This window comes from Takifugu rubripes, chromosome 1 (genome assembly GCF_901000725.2).
Source record: "Takifugu rubripes chromosome 1, fTakRub1.2, whole genome shotgun sequence".
Classification (NCBI taxonomy): domain Eukaryota; kingdom Metazoa; phylum Chordata; class Actinopteri; order Tetraodontiformes; family Tetraodontidae; genus Takifugu; species Takifugu rubripes.
Window position 1 is genome coordinate 18,207,411 of NC_042285.1, and position 16,862 is coordinate 18,224,272.

General features: G+C 45.6%; 2 protein-coding genes across 10 annotated transcripts in view; one reads left to right on the forward strand and one right to left on the reverse strand.

The window, feature by feature from the left end:
- The window catches only part of anos1 (anosmin 1), a 38,539-nt gene extending 29,818 nt beyond the window's left edge, over positions 1-8,721 (reverse strand). The window contains exons 1-2 of the mRNA XM_003961816.3: positions 8,451-8,721; positions 3,083-3,130 (exon numbers count right to left, since the gene is read on the reverse strand). Coding sequence (XP_003961865.1) covers positions 3,083-3,130; positions 8,451-8,642 — 240 coding nt within the window. The 5' untranslated portion in view covers positions 8,643-8,721. The remainder of the gene's footprint in view (positions 1-3,082; positions 3,131-8,450) is intronic.
- The window catches only part of LOC105418387 (ABC transporter F family member 4-like), a 239,284-nt gene that overhangs the window by 78,419 nt on the left and 144,003 nt on the right, over positions 1-16,862 (forward strand). The window lies entirely within an intron of this gene.

Below are 16,862 nucleotides of genomic sequence, written 5' to 3' on the forward strand. Positions count from 1 at the left end.
GCTCCTGCATAAAGAACAAATGAAAGGAAGTTTGACCGCTTGGTTTTTGGCGTGAGAAAATGTGGGGGTTGGTATGGGAGTGGCGAAGGGAATGGTGGGCTCTGAAAGACACTTTTGAATTGTAGCATTCCAGTGATTCTCATTCAGGCGAATGGCTGAAAAGCTCCGAACATGTGAAGCCGAGGTCGCGTGTAATCCAAAAGAGCAAACACTTGGTATTCTCCCTCTTATTTGAGCAGCTCAGGGTGGTAAGAAAAGAGTTGTCCAAAGAAAAAGAGCCACCTGGGACTCGTGAAGCATCTGAAAAATGCATGAAAAACTTACAGCTGTCGAATGATGGCCAAACATCATCATGGAGAAATAAAGGGTAGGGACGTGGCAGGTTCAGAGAAACTGCTCCCCTGCTGATAGATGATACATATTCACAATAAAGGCTGGTGTTTTGATTCTCTCCGGCTCAGGAATCACCCCTCTAATCTAATTATTTGAGAGATCAGTCTGAAAGAAGCATGGAACAGGCTGCTATGTTGAAAAATGCTCAGGATATTCAGCGTTTCAGGGAAAAACAGTCCATTTTCCCCTCAGGAACTGTAAGCAATGGACACGTTCCACTGACTCACCACAGGCTGACTTATTTAGGCATAATACACATGTCCTTTCGTCTCTTCCCACCCTTAGCGCAGTTTGAGTAATGAAGCGCGCCGCTTTGTTGCGGGCCGGCATTTAGCTGCCTTAACTGAACCGTCTTAGCATTTGATTTGTTGCCTGGATCACACCCGCAGGGGAAAACAAACCCCACGAATATCAGCTGCGCTCTGGATGTGGAAAGCTTCTTGGCTGCTTCTGTACCCTCTCCTATGCATGCGCACACAATCCATTTTCTTTGCACCACTAGAGAGAAAAAAAGGACACTCCAGATTTCAAAATTTCAGGGAATGTGTTGGAACCTCTCTAGACAAGAACGCCGGTGCTGTCTGGGCTCCTGGCATCACAGAATGGAGTCAGTCTGCTGGTCCCACATTATGTGGCGATAATGACTCCTGGGCTCTCCAAATGCCACCTCGCTGTGCTCTGAAGAGAGGGGCAAGTAGGTTCATTTCCATGAGAATGTGGTCACCAAAGTGGGGGGGGGGGGGGGGTAACTCAGGGGACACGGCATGCGAGATGACCGGGTTGACTTTCTCATCGCGAATGGCAAAAGGAAGCTTTGATGTCCCGAAGACAGATGGACTGGAGGGGAGGGGGGGGGGGGGTGTCACAACAGCTTTGTCTCAATTATTAGGCGACCTTTCCTCGCGTTGAAGACACAAGCGGGGAGGCCTCTGTTGTCTTTCTGAGAGGGCTGCGCGGTGACGGGCCTTCTGCCCTCACACACTCCTCAAGAGCCGCACTCTTTGTCTTTCTGTTTGTGTGTGCGCTGTTCATGAAGTGAAGAGGCTAATCACCGTCTGCAGAACCATTCACAGGAAGGCACTGTACAGCGTGGGCTCGTTATTGTTAGTGAGGCCACAATAGATTTGTTTTGACACGGTCAAAACAGGAGCGCACACTCGAGACGCCGATGTGAGGGCGAAGTGTGGCGGTGTTTGCCACCAAAACATTGACTTAAAGCCACAAAGAAAACCATGGCAACCCAAAGAGCCTGAATATTACATTCCTGAATGTAAAAACTACACAATTAAATTACATCCAAGGAGCCCTTGAACCCGTATGGCAGAGCAACACACCAACCCAGAGATTTCCACCATCAAGTTGTTATTTTTAGTGGGCTTACATCAAAACCAACCCAGCCCCGGCCAAGCAGCACTAGCTGACATGCCCGACACAAGTTCATTAAAGAATTTGCGCAGCTTCAGCAATGTTCACTGGTTCATTATGAAAACAGTATGCGGTGCCTGGACTCACAGCCAGCACAAGCCTTCAAACATGGAAATGTGCGGAATGACGAGGGTGCATGGAGCTGATGTTGGCCATCCCAGTGGAAAGGAGAGAAACAAGTTTCGTGGGATTATGGTGAAAACAACGGCGGTTAGATTTCTTATGGGCCCAGACGCTAACTTTAAACATATGTCACAGGAGGTTAGACATAAAAGGAAGGGACGTACACACAAAAAAAACTCAAATGTAGCAAGTCTGCCCTTTTGAAACTCTTCATTACCAGAAAATCGGTCAATGACTTCAATCCCTATAAAATTTCTGTGAGATTCTGAGGGGAAGTAGCCTTCACATTTACACATGTAGAAAGACACGCGGCACCAAAGCTCTGCGGTAGCCCCGGCAAATGCTAATTGCTAAGGAAACAATTTGAAAGTCAAAAAAGGAAATTCCAAACCACCAAAGGTCATTATGAAAGACAACACTGGCCACTGATAGTGAGTTATACATGTAATGAAAGTGAGGTCGTCCTCTCTGCACTGGTGCACCTTGTTTAAACTCAATAATAAGCAGAACAAACTCTGCAAACACAAGTAGATGCAATACTGTATTTGTTCTGAAGCGTAATAGCTCACTCCTATCTTCAGATCAGATGCACTGAAAGTGTTTATTCCTGGATTCCGTTTGTGGCCATGTCTCTTCTGGTATATCACCTCCATCTTATTTCAGCCCCATGGCGTTCTCTCTCTGCAGGCCACGCAGCACATCTCCGAGGACCTTGTCATCAGCTCCAGGAGAGTCTGATTGCGTGTGTCAGCGCCATTTCTTTCAAAGGAACCTGTCAACACCAGCTTTGTATTAACCTTCTTAGGGAGAGGGAGAGAAACAAAAACAAGGCCTGCGGGAGGCATAGGGAACACCTCCAGCTGGAATTCCCATTCCTGAGTTCAAGAGAAGCGGCCTCACTTCCGTAAACTGTGATTTAAGTCATTAAAATGTAATTATATTTCATTTATGGTGAGTATCAATGAAAAGAGGATCACTGCAGAGAAGAAGCACAGATCAGGATGTGTCAACAGCTCTCAAATCCTCTGCAGGCAGGACAAAGCCGGCCCTGTTGTGACTTGTGCTACGTATGTGGTATTATCCTCTGATAATGAGGCTCGTATGTGACATGCATTTATTTCATGAAGTCGAACCACACTACCTTGGAGCACTGCTTGTGATTCTGGCACCACACCAAAGATCCATTGTTCTGCAAAAGAGGAGAAAAATATTAGCTATGGTTGAAAATACGGCCATTGTTATGCAACAAGGGCAGCTTTTTTTTTTAATTTCCTGAGGTCACGGCCCTGTGAGAGTGGCAGCAATGTCAAGACTGGACAAATTTCAAAGCTACTGAGTCAGCTCTGCACGTCGCATGTATGTAACCTAAGCAGGAATGCGGGTTCACCAGCACAAGGGTCCAGAGCAGACCTCTGGCCAGCTTCAGCACAGCACAGTGACCTCAGGGCCTGTTTGATCTTCACCAGAAGTCCCCAAAGACACAGAGGTGGGAACTGATGTCAGCACTCCTTGGCAGAGTGCAGCTCCTTCCAATTTTCTCTAATTGCTGCAGAAGTGCCACCTTCTGAAGCCCGATGAGGCAAACATTTGGTCCTAATAGCGCATTCTCTGTGTGTAAATATGGGAGTTGGCAAGCGAGGGACCACTGGGGGTAAATGGCTCGTGCAAGTGGTCATTTCCTGACTTTCATTAGGGGCAGGAGAATTATGCTGTCATCTTCCTGCAGGCATAATTGCACGAGGATGGCGAGCGCAAGAGCTCGTACTTCAGAACAAACGACCAGTTAAGCAAAATGAAGACCGAGAGAGACCCAGACGTTTGGATGTGGCTGGAGGGGACGCGTCCAGGTCAATTTTTTACACCATTTGTTTGCCTCACAGGACATTAGCACAAACTTCAGCTGGAATTTCTGGCCATTTACGGTTTGGGAAAATATGTAGGTCTGATTGAGAGTTAGGATTGTTCATTAGAGCAGCTGGGGCCATATCGGCCTATTTCCTCATCAAAAATGGCATCTCTTGTATGGCCTGTATTCATCTGACTGCTTTCCTTTAATACTGATCATTATAGTGGCTTTTTGCTGCTCTTGTTTGCTAAACAATTATGTAAAAAATCTGCACAGAGTTTTGTTGAAGGATTCTCAGCGGTGACCTTAATTGGAGCTTCACTTTCGGAAATTCCCGGCCCTCCTTTATGAAAGTAATGAAGCGGCAGAAGAGAGCCAAACTTCAGCGCTCTAAAGGCAAAAACTCTGCTTAAGTTCAATGTCAAGTTCAAAGCGTTTTTTTCCCACAATGTAATCCAGAAGAAATTTCCCATGAGACCGTTGTGAGGAACTTATCATTAAAGAGTTTAATTTGACATCCAGTACCAGCAAGAGCTGTGCTTTAGTGTCAAGGATAATGGTCAAATGGCTTCAAAGGAATCCAGGATTGTATGGTCACATCCTGGGAGACTTACCTCAACCCCCCCCCCCCGACCCTTCAAATAAAACTGCAGATAAGAATGAAAAATATTTGAGTGCAAGACATGGAAAAAAGCCCTAAATTAGCCAAATCAGCAACTTTCTTCCTGCCCTTCCTTGGTGATATGGACCTTTAACTTTTTAGGGCTGATTTTTGTATTTTAAATATTAATCTTCCTCGCCGGTGCATAGCTTTGTCCTCTATCACAGGATCAGGATGTTTGCGGAGTTCATTAATTTATGCGAAATCATCTCAGCTAAGCCAAACCTGATGGTAACGCGCTGAAATTAAAAACCCTGACATTTACACTGGCGGTCTCGCTGCATGGTAATTTATGCCAAAATCACCGACCTGCGTATGACAGCCTTCTTCACCCACCCTGATTCATAGAGGAGCTAATTTTGCTGCTTGACAGCATCCCCGCAGTGGAGGCGCTCAGCAGGATGTTGCCCCAGCTGTTCAGGCCTGACCCCACCATGTCAGGGACCAACCGGGGAATAATTATAGGTCAGGACTTCATCCTTCTGACTCACCATGACATTCCTCCGCAGCCTCGAACACTATACAGCACCCCGGACTGTCAAGGACTTCAGTGTATAAATGTGTTCCAGATATCTTCCTGAGCTACTGGGGTCAAGGCGAGGAGACCAGACGGTGGTCTACGAATGCGAGTCCAAGGTGGACTCTTCGTGACGCCACCGGAGTGCTGTAAACTGGGACTTTACCACACGCGCAAACATTCTAGCTGTTGTCAGCTGAGAAGTCGGGGCAGGTGGCCGGGGCTGTATCGTATTGTCAATACAACACAGAGGTACATGGACAAAACCCCTTTTGTCTTTAAGGATGACATTCCGCCTTTTGAAAAATGGAAATCCTCTGCTTCCTGCAAGGCTCCCATTTGGATTAAATGGATCTTAGCTCACATGGATAAATTCCTGTAGAGTTGTATTTATCCCTGCCTTAACCTTTAAACTAAAAAAAAATCCCAAAAGCACATTGTTGTGCCTGCACTGAAGAGGCATCGTGTTGCTGGATAACAGGACACCAGACTTCAAAGGGCTGACTGGTGCCTCTGTCCTGCTTGGGGGTCCTCAGGCAACACCAAAATAACTGAACCTTAAGGGCACAAATGCAGCTCTAAAATAAAGGGCCGTAGGGTTTAGGCTGAGACTTGAGTGGGTGTGAGGGCTCTGGACATTCTACTCATCGATAATTTACTTCATATGAGTTATTCAACAGTTGCGCTGAAAGTGACCTAATGCGTCTCGCACGCGTCAAACGTAAGCATAAAAGGATGTTTCAGCCCAGGCGTAAAGTTGCTCCCACTCTGGGATTTAGCGCCGTTTGTCGAAAAGTGTCTCGGGGTGTTGTAATATCGCGGGGTGAGATTTACAGAAAAGACTGTCGTGGTTTAAAAGAACTCATAGAGGGGTGAGGCCGGGCTACACAGACCCCTATTCATCCCCTGTCTTCCCTAATGAAACGCTCCACACATGAGACCAGCGCTGGCTGAGCTCTGATTCTACCGCAGGTTATTTTATATCAAACGCAAAAACAAGGGGACGTGGAAAAACTACTTTCCGATGTTTTTGCTGCTCTCCAATAAAAATGCAAATCTTCCGAGCAAGTTTCTTTATGTTGCAGTGCTTAGACACTGATGACTGGACTTGGAATGGTCATTTTTAGCACTTTGAATGCAATAACAAGACCGAGAGGACACACCTTGTTTTTAAGCTTCTCCATCCTGCTCATAAATAATCCAGCGTGAGATTGATGCATTCTGCAGCTCGCTCCTAAGATTTTAAACTGTCCAAGGCCAATATTAATAGTCGGGTGTTCCCCTCTGTCTATTGTGCTGGGGTAACAAGTTTCCCACATGTGACGTAAAATGTCAATAAATTTGTATTTGGAAACACTGCTACATCAATAAATCCGCAGTTGCTATAAATCTGACATCCCATGGATGACCCGCAGCTTTCCTAACTGTGCAACTGCACACTTGTTTCCATTTCACACCGAGTCATAATTGACACAATTAAAACAAGGGCTCTGGTTTGCCCCGTGCTTCAACCACATTAAAAAGTTGCGTGGGCGTTCAGAACATCTGCAAGTGTTAAACTCTCCGAGTGTCATTCCAGTATTCGCAGAATGATCATATTAAAGTCTAATATGAAAAACAGAGGCACTTTTAATCCAGCTGCGGAATGTGTTCTTAACACACTCAAGTGCTCGTTTTGGGTATGATGAAATAAGTACCGGTCCATATAGATTTCTAGATAAACGGGTAAAATAATATTGAGAAACAGTAGGCAAAAGTAACCGCTTTGACATACGGCCCAGACATTTTGTTTCCATTAAAACAGCGAGCATTGGAGGGCTCGGTTTTCCTATCGAGTATTAAATGACCCCTGAAGGATGAAGGTGAATTAGGGAGTCTGTCATCTCAATCACTGAAGTGGAGACTTGAGCCGCCCGCCGCAGTAATAAGATCTGCCAGAGGGAGCAGATCCACCTGTAGGGTGTGCTGACTGAGCGCGCTCCGCTGTTGTGGCAACAGCGCATTAGGGCTTATCGCATTTGGAGCAAATGGGGCAACGGCGTTCAGCAGGAAGGTGACCTCAGCGGAGCGGCATCGCGCATCCTCTGTGCACCTCCAACGTGTGATGCTGGCAATTATTGGCAGGACAAGGGGTAGGGGTTGGGGTTGTAAGGGGGGTGGGGGAAGAAGGGTGGGCTATGTTTTTGCAGCTGACCAGACCCCCCCCCTCCCCTTTTTTTTTTTTTACATGAAAGGACTGTTGAGAACATGGCGCATAAGATAGTCCATGCAGATTATCAACAATGCTATTCTTAGACCCACACGTTTGTACAAGCTAACTTGCTTATCGCCAACCACAAAAATGCGCCTCGGTTTTAGACAAATACCCCCCCCCCTCGCCGAGGCAGGGGATCTGCATTTGATTTTACAGATTCACAGTGTTTCGTTAGAGGTGAGACTTCCATCACATACCTGACTTCTCCGAGGAGTTAGTGACTTATTGCATTTCCAAACTTTATAACCCAGAGCGGTAATATACCCCCGGAGGCTTCTCGGTACAAATCCCCCAGCCCACTATTGTACCAAGTGGCAAATTAAGATAAACTGGTTTCGATCAGTGTCCGTCAGAGACTTAGCACTACAGATACTTCCTGCCAGGATGTAGAATTTCAGTTAATAATGTTCATCCTTGCCTCAAATGATTGCTAACATTGGCCAAACTTGATTTTTCACTACACTGGATCAATAAGTGCTTTCAAGGTGGAGCGATTAATGACAAAAAAGCACTCAATGGTTGATTAACTAGAGCTAGTTATAACTGCACTTTATCTGTTTCCTGGCAATTAGGGACAATTAATCCACCTTAAGGAACACAAGCCTTGCAAATGCAAATGAAGGGAGAATAAAAGGGGGCCACTAGATAGATAGCGGGTGGGACAGAGTAAAGGGAAGAAGGATCAGTGACCGCTGGTGCTTCTATAGAGTCCTGAGAGAAAAAAGTGTGACCAGTGGAGGGTGAAAACAACTTCTATAAGCACATACCAATCAGCCCCACAGCACCTATTTCTAAAGACTTCAAATAATCATCACTGCGCTGCTGCGGGGGGGCATCGCTGGAGACTCCAGAAAGAAGAAGGTTGAAAACAGGAACGTGATTTTTCCTACACTTCTCAGTGTGAAAAACGCCGCATCGTGTCAACTGATGACTCTGTGTTCCAAGTTGGGCAACAACTTAACGCGCAGTCGTGCGCCGGCCCGGTTCGGTGGTACCTTTCCCTTAGAGAAGCTCTGATTTGCCTGTCGGTGATGGTTCTCTGACAAGTGAGAAAGTATTTCAGCACTATCAGTGAGCTGCTACTGTCGGGGGCACCGAGGAACAGTTCTGACTCGAGGGAAGACTCGTCCGCTTAATATTGATTGACTTATTTCAAACACCAACAACAAGAATGCGGTGTATTTGTCAGACCACGCCGGAAGTTGGACTTTGCTGCAGCGCGCGCTCGTACCTGAGAGTGTTTGAAGAAGGCGGAGATGCGAGTGATGTGCAGGCTGAGGCAGCGCGAGGCGCATCGCGCTCGGTAAATGCTGCCGGTGAAGAAAGACTCGTCCTGCTTCCTCGCGCACACGCTCCCCGCGCTCATTAACGCCGTAATCCACAAACAGAGCGCCGCACACGCGCTCGCGCTCCCGCAAAACATGATCCCCGCGCTCCTCTGTTTTATCCCACCGCTGATCGGACAATACTGCGTGCGGGCTCCGCTGGAGAAACTAAAGAAACTTCAATTATACGCCGGGGAGGAGCCACGCGCTCGCGTGCGCCGTGATTGGACGAGGCGTCGGTGAGTGACAGGCGCGAGGAGCGTCAGGCAGGTAGAGCCGCGCATCGTCCGCGTGCGGGGCAGCTGGAGAGGGCAGCGCCCTCGGTTAGAGCAGGCACAAGCACAAGGGAGTCAGGGAAATTCTACATTTAAGAGCAACGCTCCTCTTTTTAATGCGTGCAGCATCTTGTAATAATCTTTTATCTAACGCCACTTTGTAGTGATTTATTGTCAACTATTTGCTTTCGCATTTCTAATAGCACTTGCAATGTTTTAAATCACTGGTATGTTACTCAATAAAGTCTTTATTACTTATTATGATTGCAAACTTCTTCCCTTTTAATCTTAAAGCACTTGGCCCTGACTCTTAAGTGTCATATATATAATTTAAAATGGCTTTTTTATCATTTAAGTTTGTGTTTAGTCTTGGCAAGGCACCAACATTTAGCCTTTGTGAAATATTCTATTATATTCAAACCAAAGACAACTAGGTGGGTTAGACCCTTCAGTCATTAGCCAATGACGACACAGCTCATCAACAATGTGGAAACGCCAGGCTTTCTGTATGAAACCCCTCACATATGGCATGAACAAAGCTTGCCAACTTCCCGGGGAAACCCTCTCGCTCTAGCTCTCACCTCCCTGTTTAACAGTAGCTTGGAAAAACAATTGTACTTGGAAAACTATTAAAACCACTTTGGCTAAATTCCTCAAAGTGTTTGGCATCAGTTCATAGCCTCAGGTGTGGAGAAAAAATGACATGTTGGAAAATCTCAGAATTTGTCCTGTTTATTGAGGTAAAGCGTGAGTGTTTAATTAGAAAGTTCCCTCAAGGAAGGCAGGGGGGCTACAAGACACTCCTGCCTTTGTCAGTTCACAGAGTATTTCCCTAAACCTCATTCAGCCGCAGCAGCAGCATAATGACCTTTTATAGGCGCTGCTCTCAAACTGTTTGCAGAGTGAGGCTCCAAACACAGTTAACATCATTAAGTTCAGCTCAAGTCGCCATCATTCTGCGAGCCTGTGGGACTAAAGCATCTCTGTTTGCTGACATGGTCACATCTTAGGGTATTAGCACATCCTATACAGTGCTGACTGCATCCACAGAGGGGTCACATAGGCCAAACTGAATAAATTGCAGACATTAAATCCCACATTGATTTGTCTGTTTTCTGAGAGTCAGCAGACGGCAGCAGTGAGATGAATTGCCTGTTACCATGGTTGCCTATTATCCACATAGCACGTTTCTCTATTGATAAGATGGATGTGCATTCATTTCCCTGGTGGTCTCAGACATCCACCACAATTTGTAGTGAAAGATCCCTTGTTACTCTTAAAATATTTAACCACGGATGTCTGTGTACCTTAAAACTGGTCTAATGGCTTAATTTGTTGGCTTATTACAGCCATGTGCTGTGGGGGTTTTATTGAGTGCAGTGAAGGAAGCAGTGTCTGTGTGCGGTCCTGATGTCTCCTGCAGCCTGTGGGACACGTTTTTCTCAGACGCCATGTCCTCTCTGAAATGGGAAACACCTTCTCCAATACTCAACCTACACGGGTGATGCACGTAGAGAGAGCATCTCGCTCACTCATTCACACATTTATCAAAAACCATCACCAATAACAGCATCAGACTGGGAAAATCATCTGATACGGAACAACAAATTGTGCAGTTATTCCTGTTGTAACATATGAGCTTGCATGTTCTCCCCATGATGCTCCAGTTCAGAAACCTCCTCAGTAGGCTGACAAGAGAGTGTGTGTGTGTGTGTGTGTGTGTGTGTGTGTGTGTGTGTGTGTGTGTGTGTGTGTGTGTGTGTGTGTGTGTGTGTGTCCTGGTAACCCGTCCAGAGTGTATTCTTGCTTCAGCACACCCATTAAGGTAATTAGTAATGAATAGCAGGTAACAGAAAATGGAGAGATGAAGGGATGAAGGGATGGATGGAAAGGTTCTTCTATGAGTTCTAGCTATAGACTTGTGCAATATTGAAATTAAATACTGAACTGAAATAAGAATAGTGTCTTCCTTTAAATGCCCTCACCTGTGTGGATCATTAGTCAATCAATATCTCAAGGTAATGACAACATGCATGAGCTTGAGCTGAAACCTTCCTCTCCGTGTGGGTGGCTTCAATCGGTGGAGGTGAAGGACCAGCCGCCTGCCTTCAGCCGGAAAAACACAAAACAATCTGGATTCCTCTAAAAAATGAGCTGACAAAGAACATACACGGTTATTCGATCTGAACCCTGGTGCTCCTGGAGGAGGGGGGGGGGGGGGGGGGATCAAACAGTTGAGTGTGTTTGATCCCAGAAGATGCAGGTGGACTCATACTTCATAACACTGATGGGAGGAACGACACGCTCAAAGAAGAAGCGCTTTTGTTCCCAACAACAGCAAACAAAAGAGATCGCTACAGCCTTCCACAATCTGTTATTAGGAATTTATATGATGGTAAAGGGAATCTCATTCTGGTGGGCTTCTGCTGAATGATTAAACAGGGAGGGTTCCTGTCTTTAAATCCACAGGAGCGGTGTGCAAAGAAAAGGCTTTAAAAGACTTTTCAAACCGTTGCACAATGTAGTCATTTAATATTTTCACAACACCTGTAGGAGGACCTGTTCACACACGCCGAGGCAGAATGCTCGAAAATCTCCCATTTGATGTCGCACAACAATAAATTCTCCATCCCACCACCGCTGACAGGATCACTGCTTCATCTGCAGCTCGCAGGCTATAAATTACATATCTGAGAAAACATCTCCAGGCTTAAGAGCAGCAATTATTATTTAAAAAAAAAAAGAAGCAAAAACATGAGATCTGCCTCTGAGAACAGTTGCAACACAAATTGAGTCTGTTAAGACTGAAATATAGCTCAAATTACTCACTGTGGTAGCGTCACATACCTTTAATCTCACACCACATTAAGAAATCGCCGTTCTAGATCTTTCGCTCTTTCCAAATCAAACAAGTTTTGGCATGATGGAATCGCCCTGGAAACCTTCAAATGAAAGGATTGGCTTGAATGGCGGAGTTGAAGTTTGAGTGTGTGTTTAGATGACTAAAGCAAGCTGATCGACATCACAAACCCGTTAATAATTCATTACATTACCAGTTTTCTTTAAAAAAAATCATTAAACCTTTATTTTGAATATGCCACTGTGACTGGGTTGTTCATAAAATTACATTATATAGAATTGGCAAATCAATACAGCTGCATCATTTCCTCTTTAAACCCTTCCTACATTGTATAACTGTATCATGAAGAAATGCAATGTTTTAATACCGCAGGACGTATATTAGCACTCAAAAACTCTGTTTTTACTTTTTCTGGTGGGTCTCCAATTTGTAACCGTAACATATTTTTATTGCCATTTTTACAGTTTTAGCGTTGATGTGGTGAGTTTCACACACCAGTGAGAAAAATTGGTGTCTGCAAAGGGGTGAAAAAGCATATTTCAGTTCTTATTTTCAGCACAGATGTGTTTAAAAGTGTGAACTCCATCAGAATAAAAAGAAAAGTAGATTGAATACAGGTCTGGTTTCTACAGGTTTTAGACACTTAGATGTGGAATGCCTTAGTCAGCACAGTCATTTAGCGTATTTATAAATGCCACGTTCAAGGCTGCATATGAGTAAAATAGTTCTTCAACTTTATTGATCCCTTTGGGATGACTCCCTCAGGGAAATTTAGGAAATTCCAGAAGCACATTAGAAAGAGCATCACACGGGAAACGTGGTTAGTTATTGCACGTTAAGTTCTTCTCTAACCTAAAACTACAGTAGGGTGCAGGCTTAAACACCTACTGTATAAACTACTAAAATATATCACGTGGAACATGTTCCTGTTTCACTAGTGTGTCACTACTGTGCTACAATGCAGAGTTTCATGCTTTGACCTCTCTTTTGTCTGTTGATATTTTCCGAGTTTATCTAATGTTCCCTCTTGAAATATTTGTGGATATTTGAGGTTGGAAAACCTACTTGAAATGAATGACTCTTGAATAGATGTCCTGCGCAGATTAAATATTTTTCTCCTTTGCCACATCCTAAAACAATCTGGCATTGTGCACTGAAGGGGGATAGTGTGGTGAACAGTCAGTGTGAGGGAAACTTACGACCTGGGCTCAGTTGAGACAGTGATGCTTGACTGAGAGCTGAGCTTCCCTCTGCAGCAGTTAGCAGGCTGGGTGATGACAACCACACATTTGGCTTGTTGTTTTTAGGACCAAAGCAAAGAAAACCAAGACGACCGAATCAGAGTTAAAGAATCAAGGCAGCAAAATCTTCTATAAAGTACAAATTCTAGGTGCCGTACTGGTTATTACCAGTAGATGGCACTATGCCCTCAGACAAATTTCCAGTCGAGCCAAGCAGTTCAGTACTTCCCCTCACCCACCTTCTCTGTCTCTTCACTTCTCACATTATTTTCCAGGAGATGATCCAGCATTAATGCCCAACAACCGAGAATTTATCAGGAGGGTTTTGTTCTCTCGTCTCAGGCAAACAATTACGAGATACGATGGAAAAAAAAACATTATGAAACCCAGTGTAGTCTCTCCTCCCCTTTTTATGCCAAGTGTGTGTCTATGTGTGTGTGTGTGTCTGTTCATGTGACTTAACACATTCAAATGACTGTACACACGAGGTCAACTGAAACAACTGAACAGAGGATTTATGAGTCTTGGAAACCTAAAATGGCAGATAAATTTGAACAGAGAATACCGCTCTCTGAATCATCATGGAGAACCGTGGTTGCATAACAACTGTTTGTTGTTTATTATAATATCATAACAATCAGACATGAGTAAAAACCCATTTGCATCTTTCATTGTGTATTCCCAGGAGGAAGCGGAGTAGAGCCGATCCCTTTGTTTCACTAGTTTCCCCTGAACCTGCAGGTCAGCAGAGTGACAGGTCACCGTGTTGGGTGTCTCGCCAAGCAGAGGCCCATTACACAGCATTATGTTGCTATGACAAAGCAGGAGACTGAACCCAGCTACCCTCTAAACACAGAGGTACCCATCCCCCAGCCTGCTAACTAACAATACAATGTCACTGGGAGATCACAGTTCCCATGAGATACCTCTGGCTGCAGATCCTACAGTACCGGGGCAGCTTTACTGTCAGCACTGCTCACAGGCAGATTTCTATTTACAGATCTGCGCAGAACACAGAAATTAAACCGCTAAAAAGAGCGACTGCATCAACATAGACGATATCCTTTGCCATAGGCGATGAGATACTATCAACCAAGCCTTCGTGGTGCATTTCAGTTATCTGAAAAATGCCCCAGTAGAGTTGGAATTGAAGACCTTGAGTTAAATAAAATGATGGGACCAATATCAGAACATGTCTTTCCCAACATGCTTATTGTTTTTTTTTAAAAAATACTGCATTGTCCATGGCATGAACATTTTCCACAATACACAAAAACCCCTAGACTTGGTTTCCATGGAAACCCATCGGAGCGCTTTAGAAAAATTCACCTTCCACAAATCTGACACCATTTCTATAGACGAGATTAGAACAGAATCTTGCTTATCTTGATAGTGGCGTGTGTACGTCAGTGCCCATGACTGTTCTATAGTATTTGTTGTTGTGGGACCATTCATGTGCAACCAGACAATGCACAGCAGCCCGTGTGACTACAATGTGGCCTTGGTGTTTTGTTTTGGGGGTTTGTCAGTGCAGCCATCGGAGCTAGAGGAGAGGGAACTGAATGTTATATGCATGAGTTCTGCACAATATTTACAAAGGCACTTTTTTCCAACCTACGGTACTTTAATGTTCTCTGCTCAACCATCTGTTCAGTGGTGAGAGAGTTTTACAGAGGAAAGTTCCTGGAATGGTCTATTTGTACCGACGTGCTAGTATTAGCTGTCTGAAAACAATGAAAAAAAGATGGACGGATGGATGGACGGATGGATGGATGGATGGATGGGTGGGTGGGTGGGTGGATGGCTGGATGGATGGATGGATGGGTGGGTGGGTGGGTGGATGGATGGATGGATGGGTGGGTGGGTGGGTGGATGGATGGGTGGGTGGGTGGGTGGGTGGATGGATGGATGGATGGATGGATGGATGGATGGATGGATGGATGGATGGATGGATGGATGGGTGGGTGGGTGGATGGCTGGATGGATGGATGATGGATGGATGGATGGATGGATGGATGGATGGGTGGGTGGGTGGGTGGATGGGTGGGTGGGTGGATGGATGGATGGATGGATGGGTGGGTGGGTGGGTGGGTGGGTGGATGGATGATGGATGGATGATGAATGGATGATGGATGGATGGATGGATGGGTGGATGGATGGATGGATGGATGGATGGATGGATGGATGGATGGGTGGGTGGGTGGGTGGATGGGTGGGTGGATGGATGGATGGATGGATGGATGGGTGGGTGGGTGGGTGGATGGGTGGGTGGATGGATGGATGGATGGATGGGTGGGTGGGTGGGTGGATGGATGATGGATGGATGATGAATGGATGATGGATGGATGGATGGATGGGTGGATGGATGGATGGATGGGTGGATGGATGGATGGATGGATGGATGGATGGATGGATGGATGGATGGATGGATGGATGGATGGATGGGTGGATGGATGGATGGATGGATGGGTGGATGGGTGGGTGGGTGGATGGATGGGTGGATGGATGGATGGATGGATGGATGGATGGGTGGATGGATGGATGGATGGATGGATGGATGGATGGGTGGATGGATGGATGGATGGATGGGTGGATGATACACTGAACACTAGTTCCACTAGTTCCACTAGTTCTGCCTATAATGGTGAAGGATGACCCGTGTGTACCAGCCAAAGAGCAATAACAGAGCTGCTGCTGAAGGTGGGTCGTCCTTGTATAAAGAGAAGGAGCATTAAAGTAAAAGCTTTGTTTGTCACTGTAAGAAAAAAGGCATTGTAAAGTCAATCTATTCTGCCCGAGGGGGAGGAAGAAGAAGGCAAGTCAGTTATAAACCCAGGTCATCAACCTCTGACCTCTGTCCTCGACCCTTGAAGCTCTGACATCTGTGTGCTTTCCCGCCTTCTCTGACTACCTCCTGATCCGTCGAAGGAATTTGATTACGGCGGGGGAAGGAATGCGCTTTCCAAAGGGGATTCTTTTTTTAAATTCAAGATGTCGTAGGAAGAAATATCAATCTAAACAAGCGTGATGCAGCCACACCGACATGGCTACAGACACATATAGACTCTATCAGCCTTTATCAAATCTAAACGAGCGTGTATAAAAATAAGTGTTTTTTCCATCTGTTTTCTGGATTAGAGCTCTGCCTGGGAAATAGGTTTGTAGGCTATGACATAACAGCGTACCAGAGAAAGCCTTCTGCATCTGAGGGTAGATGGAGGAGAGGGGGAGGGGAGGAAGACAGTAAAAATGGTGCTGCCTTTTCTCGATCAGGCACACACACAGGCATGCACACATATGCAGGCAGGCATGACAAGACAGACAAATGTTTCCTCCTCTGTGAGTCTGACGACCCGGCCCCCGACGCAAACATCTTCACGGTGGAAATACAACAGCAGAAGCCCGTTTTCACAACAACGCAGCACTATGAGGAATAGATATTCCCTCTGCTGCTGTCTGAGCTCTCCACGCCTTCCCCAGTCTAATAAGGACACAACAAGAGTCGTGTGACTGGCGGCACCCTTCCCCCACCCATACATATTACCAATGTCCCTCATTGCTGTCTAGAAAGGTCATGTGACCCTCATCAGCTTCCCGGGTTGGGGGAGGGGAGGCAGATTGAACCTGTTCTTTGTTAGGAGGTCAGCCCCAGCTCTATGGCAGGAAGAGCTCTTACCACAATGCATGTAGAAGAAGTGCACCAGGCAGTGGAGCCAGCAATGGCAAACTCCATTTTTAAGGCTCTTTGTACCAAAGAGATGACTTGAGGGGGGAGAAAAATTGTATTTATAAAAAGAGGCTCAAATGTCTTAATGTGAGCATGGGTTTAGAAGTGATGCTGCTATGCAGAGATGAAGGTTTTGGGTTTATATCGTAAAACAAAGAAAGGAGGTGTGGATGAAAACAGCAGCATTAATAACTCCAGAAGAAGAACAAGGACTA